At 40.8% G+C, this 22,825-nt stretch overlaps 1 protein-coding gene across 1 annotated transcript in view; it reads left to right on the top strand.

Annotated features, from left to right (window-relative positions):
- POU6F2 (POU class 6 homeobox 2) overlaps positions 1–22,825 on the top strand; it is a 609,603-nt gene that overhangs the window by 509,076 nt on the left and 77,702 nt on the right. The window contains exon 7 of the mRNA XM_066343683.1: positions 21,954–22,097. Within this exon, the coding sequence (XP_066199780.1) occupies positions 21,954–22,097 (144 nt within the window). The remainder of the gene's footprint in view (positions 1–21,953; positions 22,098–22,825) is intronic.

The raw sequence follows: 22,825 nt of genomic DNA, 5'->3' as shown, positions 1-22,825 counted from the left end.
ACTAAAAAACAGGGGAAACAGGCAGCCCTGGCAGCTGCCAAGAAAACACTTGGTGCTCACGCCACATGGTGGCAAAGTTACACTTTGGAGGCAGCTGCCAAGAAAACAGTCAGCACCTGTGTTACATGACTGCAAAATCACATGTCAGAGGCAGCTGAGAAGAAGAAAATTCCCAAGCCATGTAGTTCCCGGGGAAGGCTGAGGGACCCATCTAATGGGGATGGGCATGGACTGTAAGCCCCATGTGGAATTGGCAATACATTGGTCCCCTCCTAATGTGCGGCAGATGTTGGCCTTAGTAGATACAGGTGCTTTTGCAGCAGCTAAGAGAACTGTCAAGATGGCATAGGCCTGAATGTATTTGACTCTGCCAGGCCCTGTGAGCTTGATGACCATGTGACCTCTGAGGGGTTTGGATGGGGCTTGTGGCAATGGACAGACTGCTTATGGCAACCTATTGGGTTTTGGTCCCATTAACAGAGAAACAGTTGGCAGCTGTGTATGCGACCCTCCTAGCCACTAAAAGTATCACAGCCACAACACTGTTTATGGTCAGAAAAGACTACCTCATTGCAGGATGGGTGAGAGACTGGGCAACAAAACCACATAGTGGTAGGGCCCAAACCTCCACCCTGGCCAAGTGGGGTGCCTACTTGCAACAACACCGTGCTCTTAGCACCAGCCTGTTAATGGTAGTCACACAGGCTCTGGATGGCCTGTGTGCTTCCTATGGGCAGCCGCTGGTCCTTAAAAGTGACAGTGGTACCCACTTCACTGGTTCCATGGTGAAGCAATGGGCTCGAGACCTGGAGGTGGACTGGCCATACCACGTTCCTTACCACCAACAAGTTGCTGGTATCAATGAGCAGTATAATGGACTCTTAAAGCAAGGGTTGCAACAAGAGGGGGACACCAGCTCCCTTGCTTGATGGACAGGCTGCTTCTGAACAGTACTCCAGATTTTGAACAAGTGACCCTAGTAGGGGGTCCTGGCACCTGTAGAGGCCCTCCTGCTCCCATCTGGTTGCAGATATGCACCAAGGACACTTTACTCAATCTGGGCTTTGGATGCAGGGCAACGTGCTCCTGCCTGCCCAACAGCCCTCCTTAAAGGCCAACGGCTCCAGTGGACATGGCCCTGGACTGTACAGGCCCCCCATTTATAATGGGTGGCCTTGTTGGCACCACAGGGTAGAAGGCTAGAGGTGGGCTTCCAGTTGGCTCCCTGGGCAACCAGCACCTGGCTGGCTAAGAAAGAAGTATATTATTCCTTGAGCTCAGGGAGACAGCATTATGAAGGGCACCTTTATAATAATTTCCCAATGGCCCATAATGAGTTCTCCCATTTTGCTGCACACAGAACCAGAAGATCCTTGTGTATAGGCCAATACGGTTTGGTATGCCTGCCCCAGGTGGCCTCTAGTACCTGCTACTGTGTTGTTTGTGGACAAAACTCTGGTCTGTATTCTACCAGAAAGCAAAAATTTACCTCTCTTGGTACCACTAACTACTCTCTCTTTCCGTTCATAGCTCAGTGCTTGCAAATGCCTTGGTGGACAATGTGAGCCAGGTCTTCCATGACCAGGTGGAGGAGACCCAAGATGTGGAGTGCCAAACTGGGGACCCTCTCTGAGAATGGTGGTGTCTTTAGCAGCAGGTTGGCACACCACCTTGATTGTCATTTCTGGTATAGCTTGTACTGTTGCTGTAGTCTCTACCGTTTCTGTGAAATATGGATGTAATGTGCCTCACTCCTTGCACAGGGGCCATAGCAGAAGGTACCTATTGTGCAGATTGGGAAGAGAGCCACCCTAAAGTGGTGGAGTGTAGGGAAAACAGCTTGCTAGCTTGTTTTCTGGCTGCAAGCACTTTGCAGGATTAGTATGCAAGCACATGGCAGAAAGCCACGTGTGTGTAGTCCATATAAGGTTATGGGTTCTTCCCCCAGAGAGCAGTTTTTCTAATTGCTCACCTGCTGCTGCTGTGAGTTCTTTTGCAAATGGAGCAATTTTTCCGTTTGCTCACCCACTGCCACAAGAAGTGGTTTTCCCCTGCCTGTTTACTTGCTCGCCTCTGTGAAAATTCAATGAGAATGGCCCTACACTTTTGGCTCCGCGGTTCTTCTGTGTTCTGCCCGAATCCAATGTGAACCTTCCTGGCCTTGACCGTCAGACTTACAGGGGCTGCTTTGGCTCTCTAGAAATGTCAAAGAAAATAAATAAGCCTAGGAGGGGCTGCTTTGGCTCACTGGGAAGTCAGAGAAAAGGGAGTCTTGCTGTCAGGTTCAGGGGTTAGCTTGAGACAAGCTGCCATTTTTCCCCTGGTTGCATGTGTCCGGGGTCCCTTAAAGTTTAGGAGATACATGCCTTGTGGAGGAAGGGAAAGGTGCATGGGTGTGCTCCTGGGAGGGAGAGTGCATGCTGGGTCCTTTGTTTTGAGGGTTTGTTTAAAGGCTGGGATTTTAGGGAAGGCCATAGAGGAGGCTCTCAGTAGACTGTATAACAGCTTTTCCAGGTGTGCCCTCTCAGGGTTATGATCTTTACTGATTGGTAAGCCACAGGGCAGGGGGTTGTTAGTCATCATAACTGGTTCTGGCATCGCCCAACTAGTCTTGTTGTGTTCTGGGCCTGGAGCTGAAGTACAGCTGAGACCTAGACATTATCTCCAGGGAGGAAAGGTCAGAGGGTCTAAACTGCATGGCCAAAAATATACCCCTAGGGGAAGGGGCTGGTGCCAGTTTTGCGCATTGCTAGGTACTGAGGCTTTCTATGTCTGGCTGTAAATTGCTCGGCCAGATTGTTCAGCTCTCTGTCTCAGCTTCCCCGTCTTACTTGCCAGGGAATTTTCCCAGTTTTTAAGTATTCTGTCTCAGAATGACTCTCTTAATGGTGAATTGAACTCCCTGAGTAAAGCCCTTATTTTGCTGTCAAATTTATCTTTTATCAGTTCTGTTAAATTAATGTCTAGTACATTAACCCCATTTTATATTTGAAATAATCTCTACGTGAGATCACCTATTTTGTAATGTATTCCATGATACTACATGACAAAGTACATGAAAGAAAAATGCATTAAGAAATGTTTAGAAAATTATAGGATTGTTTCAAAAATTTTATAAAAAGAATGTAATTTTCACAATATTTCTTGGGTTTATTTACCATAGTTTTATTGTTTTACTTTGGGCAGTTTATAGACATCTGTATTCATTAGTTTATTGATTATCTCTCTTCTGGAGAAGATTTGTGTTACAAAGGACTATATCTGTAGTGGTCATAGTACTAGTAACAATGGCTATAAGAAGGACAAAGAGTGACATTCATTTTCAGAAATATCAAGTACCATATTACTTTACACACATAGTGAAAATTAAGAAAAAAGACAGTAGCACATGATTTTATCATGCTCTGAATAAATTTGGTTCCCAGAACAATAATTTTATATGCTCTAGTTTTGTTCTGACATGCTTCAAAGCAACCTTGTCATTGACAAGTTCTAAAACAAAATTGATTTATTTTAAAATCAGGCTTATAATTATAAGGTTTTATTATAATTTATAGTAACTATATTTTGTGTTAAGAAGACTATTCTTTGTGGAACTTTGGATATAGCCACACCAACATCTTTTAGTAACTTGCTTTTACTGTAATTGTAAAGCACCTGATCTATAGATAAAAATAAATTTAGCCACCAATGTTTCTAAGGTTAAAGAAATGCTGTGGTTACAGAAACTTAGGAAAATGGAGGACCAAATGTAAATTTTTAAATTTGCTTCTTAATATAATAACATATTTTTAAAGATTTTATTTATTTCAGAGAGGAGAGAGAGAGAAGGGGGTAGTAGCAGGAAGCATCAACTTCCACATGTGCCCTGACCAGGCAAGCCCAGGGTTTCAAACCGGTGACTTCAGCATTCCAGGTTGACACCTTATCCACTGTACCACCACAGGTCAGGCACAGAAAAAAAAAATTCTTAACTGTAAAATCCTAGATATCTGAAAATGTATGTTTCTTGATTTTGTTAACACTGAGGTTTTAAAAACACAATGAAGAAAGCCTTAGAAGCCATTCTTTTCCCTCTGTTTAGCAAGTATTTACTAGGGCAGATGCAATAGAAAATAATAAAGTATTACTTTGAAGCTAAAATTAGGCTTGTCAATCACAGATCCAGTTTAAAACCTATCACCTTTAAAAGAGACACATATGGACACACATGGTCTTTTCCCAATCCCACATTCCAGTGCAGCAAACTATCTTTCAGTTTTCCTTTCTTAAGGGTTTTTTCCTCTTAATGTGTGCTTGATTTCCATTGAATTCCATTTGATTCTGACCTCTTCTCTTTCTGAAATATAAAAGGTGCTACCTCAGATGATAATAAAAAATCATCAAACTCCATCATGCTCACTAATGATAATGTTTCACCTAACAGTAAAGGATGAATAGTGCTTTTGTGCACACTTAATGGCAATGCAGATGTGTTTGTGAATTCTCAAAGATTTCTACCGAGGATTATTTTTAAATCAATAAATCTTATCTAAACCAATTTACATGAACATTAACAAAAGCACTAGAGGGAATATTGTGTAAACCTAGATGGTTTGGAGAACATCCAGGTTTGGAATATAAAGTCCTTCCTTTCCTTTACGTAGAGTTGATGAGACTAGCCAAGGTGGATTACAAGTTTATTCCATTAGCCCATTTGTTAAATCTGCAGATAACAAAGCCATACATGATCCAGCTTCTCTCAGAGTGCATCACACAGAACAGTTAGTCTTATATGCAAAGGGACATTATGATCAGATATTTTGAGGACATACAGAGTGAAACAAGTTGAACAAGTTTCTTTATGTGTGGGCAACTTTCAGAAGCTTTAACATTCCAAGATGCTTGAGTAAATCATTGAGAAGCTAATGCTTCAGGTGGTGCTTTCCAAACTCTTTATTCCACAGCTAATCCCAGGACCAGAGTTTCACTAACACACTTTGGAAATTGTTATTTTCAATTGGTCCACCAAAATAACACTGCTTACTAGTACGTATCTACAAGCTAAAGATAGATTATTCTAAAGATATGAACTTCCAATATATTTTGAAATATTCTTAGAAATTTTATTTTTTTAATTTATTTTTTAATTACAGTTGACATACGCTATTATATTAGTTTTAGGTGTACAACATAGTAATTAGACATTTATATACCTTACAAAATTATCACCCTGCTATGTCAGTATCCATCTGGCAGATGGCTTTAAAAAAAAAAGTAAGTCATGTGACTATCTTGGTCAATCTGTCCAAGTTCTTGAAAACCAAAATATTGAAAGAGTAAACTTGTTTATTTAGTAGCTTTAGCTTTTTTTTTTCCATTTATATATTTTATTTTATTTAAGCAATGGTTTCTGTAAAGTAATTAGGCACCGCTGGTTTGCTCAGTGGTAAAGTGTCAGCATAGCATGTAGACGCCCCAGGTTCAATTCCCGGTCAGGACACATAGGAGAAGCAATCATCTGCTTATCCACCCCTCCTCCTGCTCCTTCTCTCTCTCTCTCCTTTTCTCTCTCTCTCTTTCTCACCCTCCTGCAGCCATGGCTTTATTGGTTGGAGAACATTGCCCCTGGCGCTGAAGATGGCACCTTGGAGGCTTCTCCTCAGGTGCTAAAAATAGCTCAGTGCGAGCATGGCCTCCAGATGGGCAGAGCATCTGCCCTGGGGTTGCCAGGCACATGTGGGAGTCTGTCTCTTTATCTCCCCTCTTCCCACTTGGAAAAGCAGAAATAATAATAATCATACAGGTGGTCTTAGGGTTACAACAGTTTCAACATACGATGTTTCGAGTTTACAATGCTTACTCCCATAAAAACTCAAAAAAATTGAGACATGAGTGTTTTGGCTTACACCATTAGTGTCGTACTTACATACTATGTGGGTGAACTAGTTCATTACACATGGTGAAAGAATACGCAGTAACATGGTGGGATGAGCGAGGGAGTTGGCATCTTCTAGTACACTTACCTAAGCCATTTGGACTGTTAAAAGCACAAGTGTTCAGTTTGTGTTGCTTGGTTGACTTTTTTGGTCCTTATCATGGTTCCTAAACTGTGTTAAGAAATAGGTAAGTGACTTAGGGTAGGGTGTGTTTCGACTTACACCAAAATTCAGGTTATGTCACTGTTGGTCAAATAACTTAGTAAAATATGATTTTTATGTTTGTTCACTTATAGTTTGCTTAGGGGCCGGGCAGCACCAGGTATATGTGGTCTGTGAAATTGCATTCCTGCTTAGGAGGGGCCATTGTTTGCTAATGTTTGCTAGAGAAGAGGTTTTCATGCCAGAAAGTTTTGAAAAAGAGAGAAGAGGGAGAAGAGGCAGAAAGAAGCCATGTTTGCAGAGTGAGAGCAGAGGGAATGCAGACTGCTGAAGAAGAAGCCATATTGGCAGGAAAAGAGAAGGTGTGCAGATGGGGAACCAGAGCTGAGAGGCTTTTGTGAGCTCCACTGTGACTGGTGGGGCCTCTGATTCTAGGAGAAACTGGAGAAGATTCTCCTGGTTGTGGAATCTGAGAATGCGTCAGTGGCTTTGGGAACCCTGTGTGTTTGCTCTTTAACCTGTGCGAGACTTGAGTAAAGGAATGGCCCACCATTTTTTGGCTCTACTGTTTCTTTACTGTCTGCCCAAATTCAATGAGAACCCGCATGTGAATGGCCATGATGGCGGTGGCCCCTGGCCCCATAGTCACTGTCCTAGGAAAAGAACTGTGTCGTACACCATAACCTGAGGACCCCTGTAATTACATAATCACCTCTAAAATTATGTATTTCCTTTTCTTGCTTTTGTACACTTGAACATTTTGCTTTAATTTTTTCCTCCATGTACTGCAATGGAAAAGCACAAAGGAAGCATAAAGTCCTTCCTTTACGTATAATTGATGAGAATAGCCAAGGTGGATTACAAACTTATTTCATTAATCCATTTGTTAAATCAGATAACAAAGCCATACATCATCTAACATAAAAAAGTTTTTAATGTGCTCTTATTTTTTAAAATGATATCTCAACAGAAACTAAACTGTGTACATGCTAATCTGAAAAATATCAAATAAAGCATGAGTAAAACTTTTTACCATCCAGGCACAAGACGAAGTCCCCCAACCTGAGTCACTGTGGTGTTTCATACTGAAGCTCATGGACCTGAGGCCCCAGCAGCTGTTTCTGACTGGGTTTCGTGGTGATGCCCAGTCCCCTTTTCTCCCTTCTGCAATGGTTTTCCTCGGTTTTGGTAAAACTGGGATATGCCAGTTCTTAGTTTATGTGATTGTCATTGAAAGCCTTTGCTTGGTTGACTTATTTATCTTTTAATGTTAAGTAATTAATTTTTTATTAAAAATCTATTGTAGATTTTAAATTCTATCGCTATTCCCTATGCTAGAACATTGTGACAGCTCTGATCACGTTGGCAAGGCTCATAGCTCCGGGTCAGCCCAGCATGGTCATGGCTGTGCTGCTGTTCACTGGCTGCTGGAAGCCAGCCCAGAAGTCAGTGAGCAGCACATTCATGAGAAACTGGCTATAAGCCCTGACCTAAACATTGACTTCCAGACTTGTTCCCCACTTGCTAAAGCAAATTTAGAATACATTTTTAACATATGTATTTAGTAACACTTACAGGAATAGAACTTGGAAAATTATAGTACTGTTCCAAATTTTATTCCAGCACTTTAGTGTCATCATAGAATTTTACTGTTTGAATAGCCTTAAAGATCACATAGTTCAGGGTCTGAGGCTCTAATGTGCATCAGCATCACCTGAAGAGCTGTCAAGCCCAGATGGCTGCTCCACCCCAGCAGTTCTCATTCAGCAGGCCTAGGATGAAAGCCAAAAACTTGTGTTTTTAGCAGTTCCCAGGTGAGGCTGATGTTGCTAGTCCCAGGCCAACCCACATTGAGAACCTCTGTGGAGAAGCCCTTTCTTCCAGCCTACTTCAGAGAACCTGAGCATTCTTGGAGTTGGCCTTCAATACGAAAACCGCAGACTTGTCAGAAAAGGGAAGAAAGGTGACTTCTCCAGACCTCAGAGCACTAAGAGAAATGACGAATCTGTGTCACCCATGCATATCGGAGCATTCATCAGGCAAGACTAACTCAATAACACAAGTCCTTAAAACCACTCTGGCTACTCTGCCCATTGCGGACCATTTTTGAGAACTACTGATCTCATTCACTCTTCTCATTTTATAGAAAGAATGAAGGCTCAGGTAGAACAAGATGGCATGCCCAGTTAGCTGCTGACTCGGAAGAAAAAACAGGTTCTCTGACTTCCACTGATTCCACACTCCCTCCTCCATCACTAGTTACCTAGATTCTGCCTATAAAGAATGCATATAGCCAATTCTTTCTTAATAGTTACCAGTATTGGCAAATTAATTAATTAATTAATCAATTAACAGATCTTCCTCTTTGCTGATTGTGTAGGTTGATTTCTTCAGTCAGGGACTTTCTACTCTCTTCTCCCTAAATGGGAAAGATTCCTATCCAGCCTCATTTTTGCTCTTGGTGAGATTAAGCTTTATGTTTTCTAACTAATGTTCAGTTTTATTAATGTAAAGTTCCCAAAAAATCTATACAACATTTTATATTTTCTGAGCATACAACTCCTACAGGCAGTGGTCCTTATGGTTAGCTTAATGTTTCAGAACAACCTATAACTTATACAATCTGTGAAGGTGGAAAGATTTTATTTACTTCTGAGCATTCTAATATTTTTTTTCATGTACTTATCTTCCCCTTTCTACAGAGTCATATTTTCTCTAATAATTTGGATCTTTTTTTTTTCTAATGGCAAAATTCTCTTCTGGAACTGAGGTTGCAACAAATCTAATACAGGTTTGGCAGCTGCCAAAATTACCTCTGTATTCTTTACAATGAAGGAACTGTCACAGGTTTTAACCCAGGGCTGAATTGGGCACCCACTTAAAGATAGGTATAATATGACTAGAAATGTTTTCTTCTCCTTATAACTTAAATGGTAAACCTTATTCTTATTGTGAATTCAAGAAAGTAGATATTCAAAAGTTCTATTGCACATCAACAATAAGTGGGTTAACTTCTGCTGGTCCTTGGGAAAAAATAATGTATGACACAAATGTAATACTGTTTTGTGAGAAGAATAGCACATCTTCTGACTAACTCTCTTCTGTAACAGCTGTTCAGTGAATAAATTTTATGAGGCAAGCAAGCCATATGCATAACAATAAAATTCGGTAACAGCTTGCCCATGGGTGGATAAAACCAAGATATTATGCTGAACATTTGTTACAAACACATTTTAATTACTAATGTGGTTATTGATTTGGAAGGAAAATACGTGTGTTTTGTTCTTTATAAGTTGGATTTATGAAAAAATTTCTTAATTTTCAATGGTAAACTTAATATCTACAGAAAAAATATATACATATTTAGGAGTAAATAGCCCTAAAGGAAGTAAAAGACTTTTATCTTCTGGGTAGATTCTCAGAGACCTAAAATCTTATCATAAAATATTACAACCCTTATAATTAATTTATATAATAATAATTTTTTTCTTCTTTTTCAAGTGAGAGGAGGGAAGATAGAGAGACAGATTCCTGCATGCACCCCAACTGGTATCCACCCAGCAACCCCCATCTGGGGCTGATGTTCTGCCCATATGAGGCTATGCTTGCAACCAAACTAGTCTTAGTGCCTGAGGCAGAGGCTCCACAGAGCCATCCTCAGCACCCGAACCAATTGAGTTATGGCTACGGGAGGGGAACAGGAAGAGAGAGAAGGGAAAGAGGGAGGGGCAGAGAAGCAGATAGTGTGCCCTGTGTGCCCTGACTGGGAATCAAACCCGGGACATCCACACATGGGGCCAATCCTCTACCACTCAGCCAACCATCCAGGGCCTATATTATTATAATTTATAAAAAATTTACACCTCAGTCTTCATATGTGAATGTAGCCATGGATACAATGGCGGCCCTTCATAATACATCTTTGTAATTTTTTTGTAACAGAGAACATTTGTATTTTAAAAGATAATGGCTTTGTTTTTATTATTCAAAATTCAATTGTTAGTTTTTGGTCAATCAGCAGTTTAGACTTTCCTTTAATAAAGTAAATGAAAGCACTTTATGACTTGCTGACTATCAACTGGTGTTATTTCCTAAGCTGCAAAGTGGTTAAGGCTATCTCCATAAACCTTCAAAAGGATGTGAATAGTTTAGGTGCTTTCATAGCAACATCAATCAGGGGAATTGCTCAGGAGGCACTCTATACCATATGAATACACACATTTTCCACCTTCTTTCTCTGCCTTTAGAACGCAGCTCAGAATTTTCCTGCCTAATTTGTTCTAGACATTTAGAACATACCAGACATTCTGATGTAGTTTTCATAATTTTGAGCTTAGTCTTTTTCACCTCTAAATGCCTACTAACTTGATCTAACATTTATTCAAGATTGAGCTGTCAATTATGTGATAGCAGTTTCCCTGACACCTTCTTCCTGCATCTAGCTAGCCAGTTCCCCAACATTCCCATAGCTCAGTGCGGGCACCTTGCTGGTACCCATTGGCTCATAATTTGTCTGTCTACACACTTGTCCCTATATATCCTGGAAGATCTTTGGGAAAGAGATCACATCTCTGTACCTGGCGTATAGTTGATGCTCAATGTTTGCTGAATTGATGAATGGTGAACAAGACAGTGCTTCTGTGTGCAAAGGTAGCCCAAGCCACACCCTCCTTCTAGTGAAGAGCCACCTTCTGCTTCTGCCTGTGCTGCAGCAGCTTCCTGTTCTCCTTCCCTCCAGGCTGACATGCCCCCACCCCAGTCCAACTCCATCTCCAAAGTGACCATTCTAAACTTCATATCTAACCCTGAAGGACAGGCCCTGCAGAGTGACACACCAAGTCCTCCCTTCGTAAGCTCGCTCCCTGCCTCATCATCTGCCACGTCTCTCCTTCCACTTCATGTTCCCCAAACACCCCTGTGCCAGCCCAGTGGCTCCACACCCACAGAGCACTGTCTATCACTACAGCATGTCTGTGACCACACTATTCCCAGGGGTTAGAAGCCTTTTCTCTCCCCTTCCCACACCCAAATCAGCTCCTGACAGCCCCTTCAGGCTTGTTCCTAAGTGGTTTAGTTACCTGAGGTCTCACCTGGGCCCCATACTACCCTTTCTTATAGCACAGCTTTCCAGAATATAAGTCAGCAGTTAATCAAATGAATGGGAAGCTCCTGGAGGCCAAAGGCTCTTGTGTCCTCCACCGCTTTGTACCTGGGGCCAGGCTCAGAGCCTGCACCACAGTTATGAAATGAACAGAGCTGAGGCTCCCTAGGGCAGCCCAATCTGTTTTTCTTCTTTTCTGGTTTGTCTTCTGCCCTTTACAGCACCTGTTTTCCCTGCAGGGACTCAACAAGTGTTGGGAAGTTACTTACTAAGTAAATTAGACATGGAAGGGGAAGGCCTCCTTCCTCTATGCTGGGTGTTTCCAGAGGTCAAAATAAAAATAATACCAAGCACTGCAGGTGACAGTAATTTATTTCTTTAAAAAAAAGAGCATAGCCTTTCATCACAGGAGTGTTCCCAATTACTTGTTTAAACTGGATGATAGAATAAAAAATACAGAAATATCAACAAATTCACCTAGCTAATGTGCCATGACAATAGGCAATTGGTAAGAGTAGCGCTGTTGTATGTAACTAAGGAAATAGCATGAAACTCAATAAAAAGATAGATTTCCACGTTAATAAATGGAGGACTAGACAGAAAAGGAAATGAGATGTGTAGGCTTGTCGTAACATAGTATTTGTCTACATGTAACTTAGATGAAATCTGATTTAGAGTTGGTGTATTTCCATAATGCTGACCTCTCTACTTCAAAATCAAATATATTGGGTTAAGTTAAAAGCTATTTTCCCCCACTCTGGGCTTGACTATTTCATCAATAAATTTAAAACTAAAAGAGAAATGCCTCCCTTCGAAGAGCTTTCTATAGTTTGCCACCAAATCATTGCATGCCAGCCAGACTCGTTTATTTCCTTTCCCTATTTTAAGCGTTCCTTATTCCCTCAGTGCTGATCTCACTGCTAATCCTGCAAAGTCTGACCAGAGCCTCCTCCAGAACCTACCTTTTTCCCTAGTGCACTTCTAGAACACTCCCACAAATGTCCACGTGTTCATAGATACAACGATATCCAGGGTTCATGATATCTGACCGAAGTCTTACTTTAGACCCTGCATCCAAATGCTCCAGGAGCCGCAGACCATCTAAATGCTAGTGGACAGACCCTGTGAAGTCACCACAGTGAAACTGCACAAAGGGGTGGTACGCCCCCTTGTTCACTGACCTCACCCCTCTAACCGGCCTCAAAGCAGCATTGCTTGTGCCCAGGAGCCCCTGAGTCCATCCTTCTACTCCCGCCTTCGCTGTTGTCCACAAGGCCGGGCTACCGCTGCCGATGGAAGCTCCGCATCCAACTCCGTCTCTTCCACCATAGCCCAAGGGTAGAAATATCATACAAAGGTCCTCATTCACTGCCGCCTTATCCTGCAGCCCCAAATAACAACAAACCTAGAGATTAAGCCCTCACCCCAGCTGTGTCCCCACTCAGTTATAGCCATGTAATTTCTAGGAGTGGCGGGGCTTTTGATCCAAGATGTACAGAAGCCCTCTGGATCTTCATCTAGAGATGTTGTCATTGTTGAGTTTTATATCCCGGAGTATTCATTCCCAGCAGTAAGAAAGACTGTTCAGTACCCCTCTTCACCTTGTGGGAATCTGCCTAGGCAGCTTCAGGAAAGGTGAGGGCAGGTGCCACACGCACGAAGAACACATCAGGCATTACTCACGATCCCTCAGGACTGTAGCACCCATGACCAGGCTTTTGCCAGTCAGTCGGCATGGTGTGGCAGACTGTACAATATGGTGAAGTATTTTTAAAAAGAAGAGTTTTAACAAATTTGTCTCCAAAATTTTTACTCTTTTTTTGTAAATATTAAAGAGCCAAACTGCCTTCAAGTTCCCAGTAGGGTCTAGAGATCTTCAACATACTTCTTCATAGATTTATTCAACAAACATTAGTTGAGGCCTCTGGGTGCCTGGCACTGTTGAAGGAGCTGGAGATAGTCAGCCAAGATCTACATTGTACAGAGAGGAACGCAAGGAATAAACAAGTGAGTAATGGACTATCAGATTCAAAATGCTGTGAAACAAGTGAAAAGATAAAATGGAGAGTGAAGGAGAAATAAAAAAAAATTACTATTGTGGAAAATTTCAATATCTATAAAAGTAGAAAAAATAGTACAGCTGACCCTTGAATAGCGGTTATGGCATTGACTTTCCACATAGTCAAAAATTTATGTGTAACTTTTGACTTTTCAAAAACTTAACTAGTCAGCCCTTTGTATCCACAGGTTTCACATGTGTAAATTCAACCAACTACAGATCAAACAGTATTTTCAATCCACCATTGAGAGTCCGCAATGCACTAATAACCTGCTGTTGACCAGAAGCCTTAGCAATAACATAGATAGTTGATTACCACGTATTTTGTGTTATATGTATTATATTCTGTATTCTTTATAATAAAGAGCACTAGAGACAAGAAAATGTTATTAAGAAAATCATAAGAGAAAATATATTTACTGCGTTTATTTCAAAAATTTGCATATAAGTTAACACACACGGTTCAGATCATGTTGTTTGAGGATCAACCATATAGCCACTATTCTGCTTCTATGATGATCAACCGAAGACACTCTTTTCTCTCCCCACCCACCCCTCCCACCCCACCAAAGATTATTTTAAAACAAATCCAGACATTGTTTCTTTATACATGTTTTGGTGTGAATCTCTAAAAGAAAGAGCATGACATTTAGATAGGGTAGGCAAGAAGGTGTCTCTTAGGAGTTAACCTGGGAAAAGAGATGTATGAATGGGACAGTTATAACAAATGCAAACATCCTGACAGTTGAGGATCCATAAAAAGGCCAGTGTTCCTACTCTGGAGGGAGTGAGTGGCAGAGGAGACTGGGATCTAAAACAGCAGTATGACCAGAAGTTCCTAGAAGGAATAAAAATTATTAGCAAAATTTATGTAGTGCTTACTCTATGCCAGTAACTCTTCTGGTGTTTTGCACATTTTAATTCATGTATTTTCATAACAACCCTATAAAGTCATTAGCACTATTATTATTCCCATTCTATTAAAACTAAAGAAACTGGACACAAAGTCTGTTTAGGCTGCTCTAACAAAATATCACAGTCTGGGTTGCTTATAAACAACAGAAATTTTTTCCTCACAGTTTTGGCAGCTGGGATGTCCAAGAGCAAGGAACATGGATGTTCTCATTCTGATGAGAGATGAGACCCCTTTTCCTAGTTCATAGTGTCTTCTATGTCCTCATGTGGTAGAAAGTCTAGAGATCTCCGTGGGGTCTCTTTGATAATCCCATTTGATGAAGGCTCCACTCTTGTGATTTAAGCATCTCCCAAAGGCCCTTCTCCTAATAGCATCATCTTTGTGACTCCCCTCCCTCCCGACTCATATGCTGAAATCTTAACCTCCAAATATTCAGACTATCACATACAGTTAGAGCTAGTTACTGGCAGCCTCAGAATTGGAACCCAGGCAATCTGGTTCCAGAATTTAAGCGTTGAACCCTTCCACTATCTTGCTTCCCCTTTTAGATATAGTTTATTGCCAGTTACATTTCTATGCAACTCCAAGCAAAAGACTCGGAGCGGCCCCTCCCAGGTCTCTCTGAACCCACCATCTCTTCTCTCACTGACCCCCACCCTAGATTGCCACCAGGTCTGGTTCTTGCTCCCTGGCCCACTCATCTTTTCCTACTTCCTTTCCCTTTGCCCCAAAAGCTTTATCCCTGTTTAACTAAAAATGCTACGAAGGTAGGAAACTTGTCAATCTGTCATTCTTAGGCTTTCCTCACACAGCACCCAAAGCATGGTGGATACTGAATAATTGTTTACAGGATCAAAGGTAATGAGTAAAGGGAGTGACGTTTGCACTGTAGCAGCCAGTACTAATGTCCCTGCAGACCCTCTGGAATCCCTACTTTCTGTGACTGCCCTCCAGCCCTCTGGGAGGGGTCTCAATGACCAACACCTGCAGCCCTCTTTCCAATGACTGCTCTTCCCTCCCAGAGCAAACAGCCAGCAGGGCATGGGCTTTCATTCCCAGCCCTTTCCTCAACCCCAAGAGCTATTAACTGGGACTGTCGGTGAAGCATGAAGGCCCAGCTTCCTTGCCTTAGATTGGGACCTCATTCACAGCCCAGAGCCCCTAAGAGATTGGAATTTCTCCCTTCAACCTTTCTGGGGAACCTCAGAAGTAGGTAATTTTTTAAAATTCTTGTGTTAACCAATATGGCTGGGTCTTGGAACATTAATAGAAAGTTAGTATACTTAAAGTTTGACTACAAAATTTATTCTAAAATAACACTGATATCAATGTGAGTTTGTGCTGATTAATCAAGGTATCACAGGACATTGCAGTGCCTGAGCCATCATTGCAAAACTCAAGCACTCCTGCCTGAGACTCTCAGCAGTAATAACAGAGACTTCTGTCCCAGAAAGTTGGGTGGTTGGCATCTAGCATGTTGTCATCTTAGGAGGGAAGTGGACAGAGAGCAAGCAGGAAAGCTCGGCTCAGTATTCAACTTCACAAAACTTATTCCTGTTATATGAGTTGTATAACATGATAATCTTGAGACCAAGTGGCAAAGTCTTGTAAGATAAAACACACATCAAGTAGTTGTTAAGTTGAATCTGGCCAGCCTTTCCTTTTGTGTCTTCTGGCATTCCCTTCACCTTTGCAGAGAAGACATGAGGGGAAGAAGTACAAGTACTGATTTAGTTTTTAAAAATCTCAAGAAACCAAAAAGCACTGCTTTCTTTTACATGTTATATGAAAAGTAAGGACCTGGCCCTGGTCAGTGGCTCAGTGGATAGAGCATCAAACCAGTGTGTGGATGTCCTGGGTTCAATTTCTGCTCACAGGAGAGGCAACCATCTGCTTCTTCCCTCTCCCTATCCCTCTTCTCTCCCCTTTCTCCTCCCACAGCCATGGCTCAATTGGTTCATGTGTGGCCCCAGGCACTGAGGATGGCTCCAAAGGTTGGTCTGAGCATGTCAGCCTCAGGTGCTAAAAACAATAGCTCAGTACTCAAGCATCAGGCCCAGGTGGGAGTTGCCTGGTAGATCCCAGTCAGGGCACATGCAGGAGTCAGTCTTTCTATCTCTCATACTCTCACTTAAAAAAGGAAGGAAAGAAGGAAAGAAGGAAAGAAGGAAAGAAAGAAAGAAAGAAAGAAAGAAAGAAAGAAAGAAAGAAAGAAAGAAAGAAAGAAAGAGGAAGGGAGGGAGGGAGGGAGGGAGGGAGGGAGGGAGGGAGGGAGGGAGAAGGGGGGAAGGGAGGGGGGAAGGAAGGAAGAAAGAAAGGTACATGAATGAACTCAAAAAGCCACGTTTGTCCTCCTGTCACCAGGCAGCCACTGCAAGTTACTCTGTGCCTTAAATAGTGAATTGTGATTAATGCATTTGTGAACATCCTCATTTAAAAACAAATTGTACCACACTTTCAGGATTCTAAATTGAAAAGTTAGTAGCAAAGAAAGCTGCTTCAAAATCCATACTCTATAAAATCCACATAGCTCATGAAGAGAATGATAAAACTATAGATCATGGGCCATTATGCTCCAAAGAAAGATTTTGAGCTTCTGCATTTATAAGGCCCTCTTGGAATAAAGGCATAAACATAGACATATAATACCATAGCTATACTACCTCATCCTGCTGCCATATTTTTATAAATAAAATTTATAATAGTAGAATAGTATCATCAGCAAACTTTTATGAGGAGTATTTCTGCTACTAATGTTCAGATTCAAAAACCTGAATTTTTTACCAGGCTATAGGATGCGCATCTTTCTGAGAAAGAATAGATGGGGCACGGCTTGGATCAGCCACCCCTTCATCATGTAGTGGTATGATCTATGGTGACAGTTATCTGATGTCAAACATATGAAATCATGTAAGAGTGTACCTTTAAGAGACTTTAGCAAAGTTTTTATTCTCATTACCATTTGATGTCCACCAATAGCATGAATGTGTACAAAGCACTATAAATTTATACACAATATCCAATGTTGATATATTGATGTAGAAATTGCAAATTCTAAAAAAAATTTATAAATTTCTCACATGCCTATACTATCAAATCAGCAAGTGTGGGATAGATTTATTCACAATATTTTGACATGACACAGGAATTCAGCTCCAAAATGGGTGTCTTTATAGAACTGTAATAAATGTAAACTAAGTGTAAGGATAACCTACTATAAAGGAGGCTTCCCTTGCTGATCCAACACATACTGACTCTGGCCTCAAAATTAAAACAACACTTTCTTTCCAAAGTTCTCTATAAATCATCAAATATGAGAAGCCCAAGACAAGCAGGTGAAATCATGCTTTAAATACTTCTGATGTTCTCCAACCTGAAGTATTTTTAAACAGCTTATTTGTCTTTTTAATCATGAAATTCGCCTCATCTAATAATCATATTAGTTAGCTAATATTTTCTTTCAAGCTACCCTTTGAAAAATAAGTATAGGCCCTGGCCGGTTGGCTCAGTGGTAGAGCGTCGGCCTGGCGTGCAGAGGTCCTGGGTTCGATTCCCGGCCAGAGCACACAGGAGAGGCGCCCATCTGCCTCTCCACCCCTCTCCCTCTCCTTCCTCTCTGTCTCTCTCTTCCCCTCCCGCAGCCGAGGCTCCATGGGAGCAGAGATGGCCCGGGCGCTGGGGATGGCTCCTTGGCCTCTGCCCCAGGCGCTAGAGTGGCTCTGGTCGCGGCAGAGCGACGCCCCGGAGGGGCAGAGCATCGCCCCCTGGTGGGCAGAGCGTCGCCCCCTGGTGGGCGTGCCAGGTGGATCCCGGTCGGGCGCATGCAGGAGTCTGTCTGTCTCTCCCCGTTTCCAGCTTCAGAAAAATACAAAAAAAAAAAAAAAAAAAAAGAAAAATAAGTATATTAAAATTAAAGAATATACTTAAAATATAAAAATAGAGAATGTAGTTTACCTGGATTTACATTATTTCAGAAGTGAAAAGATATTTGTAGAGTTGAATTCCAATTCTGATAAATTTATTAGTTCACATTCTCATGCATAATATAAACTATGAGAATAATAGCTAGCATTTATCAAGAAATTGATATATGTCAAGTATTGTTCTAAAACTTTTGCACATGTAATTTCACTTAATTCTCATAACTCTGTATGTGTCTGAAATAAGTACTATTTTAAATATAGATACTCCTTTTTTGTTTTGTGTCATCTTATTCACTTAGATCATAAACATTTTTCATCTTTCTTCATAGTAAAATGGATACACTTTTTACATCCATTTTACCCATAAGAAAATGAGGCATGGTTTACTGAAAGTCAGAGCCAAGGCGGTCTGGTGTCAGAGCTGATGTTCTCAATTGCATGAATGAAGGACAGGATTCTGTGAGGTTTGAAGTCCTTCCTTATTGATACAAAACTTTTTTTAACTTATTTTTTTATCATATTCTCTAAAATTCTGAGGTAGGGGTGTCCTAAGAAATTAATGTTTCTATTAGTAAATGTTTGGACTATCTGAGGATTCAGAACTATAGTTTGATGTATTCAAGGACTATTTGGATGGAACATGAGAACTCTAGCCCTGTGCAAATCCTTGCTTTGAGAGTTTCCACATTTATAAATAAGCATGCACCAGAATTCAGCATGTTTTCCAAGTTGGTCTATTGAAATCACAAGAATGTAATGCAGTCAGACTTTGTTTTAGTCATCCTTTCCTGGTCAGGTACATTATCAATGAAAAATCTAAAGGCTTAAACTTGGCAGCAACTTCAAAATGTCCAGTTGGTCTCAGAATATTAGCACGCTCATTATGTGCATTTATTGCGCCTGGACACCCTGCTGTCCAAATCTACCTTAAGTCTCCAATCAAGAGAAAGTATTGATAGGAACACCACTAATGTGACATGACTAGGGACGATACAGAGTGACATGACCTGAGGTGATGAGGAGAACACTTATGGTTTCCCCACCATCCCCTCCTGCCTCCCTGCCTCATGTCTTATGCATATAACATCCCTGCCTTGGCAGTCACAGACAGAAAAGCCAGAAGATATTTATAAAGCTGCATCCATCAACATCCCAGTATTCCACCTGGAATCCTGTCAGCCTACAGATTGACTTGTAGCCGCTCTCTGCATCTACCACACTCTCTTGCCGTTAATTCTGGCTCTAGTTCCAGGGGCCAGTAAAACATCTCCCCAGAGCCCATTCTCCTCTCACAAAGACATAGGGATGCCAGGCAGGAAATAAAAGAGTCATCCAGTTGGCATTTGCACCATTAAGAGAGAAAGGCAGAAAAAAGAAAGATTGGGCTTCACCTAGGCACAGGATATAGAGGAAATAAACAAAATAAAATCTGTACATTTATGGTTTCTGTAGCAACTTCCAAAGCAGCAGAAGGGTACTCATTCCTGGCCTCCTAACACAAAGACTCAGAGCCCACTTTTAAGCATATACTTTGTTTTATATTTAGAACAATAGTTTAAACTTTATACAATGCCTGTATCTATAGCAAATATAAGGTACTATAGCTGAACAATACACAAATGTCTTAAATGTAGGAAATTCTCAATCTACACTATTGTATTATGTCCAGAGAGTAATTCCAGAATTTCCTACATGAATTTTGATTGATCTAGATGATAGAGAAAGGCTTTACAATTTCTAAAAGTATTTCTCTATTCCATATATATGGACAAATTTTTCACTCAAAATTGTATATTCAACACTAAAACCAAACTGCACATAATCTAATCTTTCTTTGATGATTAAGAATTATTTTGAGATCTCCCTTAAACTTGGGAATTTCATTACAATTTCAACTTGTATTTCATAAAAAATAAAAAACAAGTGTAAGTATGGCAGCTGGCAGACAACCTGGGATAGAACTCCAGTGGGCAGTATCTGTCCTGGAAGTGTGAGGGCAGAGTTCCTCAAAGGGTCTCTTCACTTTAGGAGAGAAAAATGAACACAATATGAACTCTACATCTTTATATAGTCAAGCCAAAAACAAGTAAAATTTTCTCTCAGTATTACCAGTACTTGCCTCATGTACACTATAAAAATATATTCAGAAAACCAAGATCAAGGCCAACCTGAATTTTAAATCTCATGGTGGCAATCTGGCATAAGACTGGGTTTCTCTTTAGGATGATGAATGAGATTTTTTTCTCCTTAAAAGGAAAATCATTATTGTCTTTTAGGAGAGAGATAAAGGCAAATGACACATAAAGTAATAAGCTTAAAATGGATTTTCATTTAAAAAAAATATGTTGGGTCATTGGTATTACCATAGAACTAGATACATGAAATTTGTTATAAATGAATAAAGAAACCAATAAGATAAAGATATCACATTAATGGGAAAAAATGATTAAATTCCTGCCTTTTTTGATGTTCCTCTGACAATTAGTATTTTTTTCTCATGAGATGATATAAATTCTAGGCAATGTTTCAAAGAAATTAAATAATAAAATATGTTTTGAAGGAAAGAAAGAGGGAAGAAAGAAAAAGATAAAGAAGAGAGTGTGAGATTTTAAAAAAATGCAAAAAGCAAAGAAGAAAATAAAAAGATAGAGCTTTCAAAGAGTTTCCAAGACTTGAATTAAGTATGGCATTAATTCTTTCTCCCCCAGGTCTCAGTCCTGGCAGGTTCTTGCTAAAATGCAGGAATTTCATGGATGTGGGAACTAGTGATGGAAAATGCATTATTACACACAACAATTGTTGTACTTGAGAGGAACTATATGGGAAAAAATAACTCCCTAGATTAAATACAAATGAAATTCATGTATCAAAACCAATACTGTGAAAATAGTTTAAATGTTTCTTGAATTTATATCTAGTCATTAACCTAAATGCAGATTTAGTTCAAGCTACACTTCTGCCTCATGGTCAGAAGGCCTGAAAACCTGTGGTGTGGAAAATTGGCAGGATAAAGAATATTGAATTGGTCTCCATGAAAACCTGATTTGGCAACCATAACCTCCCCCTAGGGTACCCCCCCCCCAATCAAATTCTTCTCCCCATTTCACTCTTATCCCAGGAAAGAGGCCAAAAGAATGGTATATATTAGCTAAAACAGCAAGCAGATGTCAGCCTGACCATTCCCCATAGGACCTTTCTCATTGACCTTGAATCTCATGGTCAGAATTAGTCCTCCAAGAAAGTCTAACCCTAGACTCCCTCTCTGAAAGCACAGAGGTTGGAGGTTTCCATTTCTATTGACCTTGGTTTTCCTCTTCCTTAGAGAAGGGAGTGGAGTGAGCCATCTGCCTTACCTTATAACCCTAAAAGAAACTGCAATACCCAAATTTTAAAAATCAATTCATTTGCATAAATCCTTAAAATCTATTCCTTCTTTCACTTCTACTCCTGTTTTAATCACACATTCTGTCTGGTTACCTCAAGGAAAGTAGACGCTTCCTCAGAGTTCTATGTAGTCTGGAGGACAAATCCAGGGATTTTTCCCAAATCATTTCTCCACCTGAGAAGAGCCTAATGGCCACCTTCTCCCTGGGGCCCACCTCACTTTCTCCTGGGCTCCTCCTAAACCCAGGCTCCATTGAGCAACCCAGTGTTAGTGGAGAATGCTTTCCTTCCAGCCTCATTTCCAACATCCTCAACCCCCATGCCCTTAGAAGGAATGTTCCCCAAGCCCCCTTGGGTGGGTTCCCTGCCCTTTGCATGAGATACTTGGGGTGAGCACCGCCCCCCCCCCCGTGCCTCATGAACGTTGTATTCATGTGTTGTGCCTGTGCCTCTCTTGGTGGTTTCACCTTGATCTTTTCTCTCTTTGCAGCTGGTTAATAACCCACTAGCAAGTCAGGCTGCAGCAGCTGCGGCAGCAGCCATGGGCTCCATAGCAAGCTCACAGGCCTTTGGCAATGCCCTCTCCAGTCTTCAGGGGGTCACGGGTCAACTAGTTACTAATGCACAAGGACAGGTGAGTGGGAGATGGCAACAAGAGTGAATTTTTATGGCAGATTGAATTTAGAAAGGAAATTAATTTCTTTTGCATGACAGCAATATGTAACCACATCCATTTGAGGCAAATAAATAATGTTTACTATCAATGTGAAGAATAGGAGAAGTGTTGGGAGGTTTTTTTATATTTTAGAAGGAAGATTATTTTTTCCTTCTCCTAGAGTGTCTGTTTTATTTTGTTTTCATTTCTATATGGTTACTGGTGTTCTGACTTTAATTGAATAAATTACTTTTCACAACAGGCCATTCTTTTTTTTAAAAAAAGATAAATTTTAAAAAATATAATTTTGGTTTTGCTTTTTAATTTTTCATTCTTTTTAAACTTGAGTAATTGGGGAAACTGGTAAACTTCCTTCCTTAATTGCTCTAAGATTTCTCAACTTAATAAATTGGCTCTAATAAAGTCAATTTCTGAACATGTGGGGCGATGACAGGAACGGATGGACGAAGTAGTGTGAGAACAGCAAAGGAAAAGGGTGAGTTAGAGTGAAGTCACTGTAAACAGCCAGCTGGCAGGGCGGGGCTGGGCTGGGCTGGGCAGTGCCTGCCGGCCTCTTGTGTACTTGTAGGGTTCCTTCAGTCTGCCAGGTCTAGCAAACCTTCTTGTGTCCTGAGCCGCAGCATGCTTATTCCCTTACATCGCTAAATGTATTAGCGCTGTCACTGAAATACTGATGAAGCTGAAGA

Source organism: Saccopteryx leptura, chromosome 6 (genome assembly GCF_036850995.1).
Source record: "Saccopteryx leptura isolate mSacLep1 chromosome 6, mSacLep1_pri_phased_curated, whole genome shotgun sequence".
Classification (NCBI taxonomy): Eukaryota; Metazoa; Chordata; class Mammalia; order Chiroptera; family Emballonuridae; genus Saccopteryx; species Saccopteryx leptura.
Note: the sequence above shows the minus strand (reverse complement) of the source record. Positions and strands in the feature narration are given on the sequence as shown.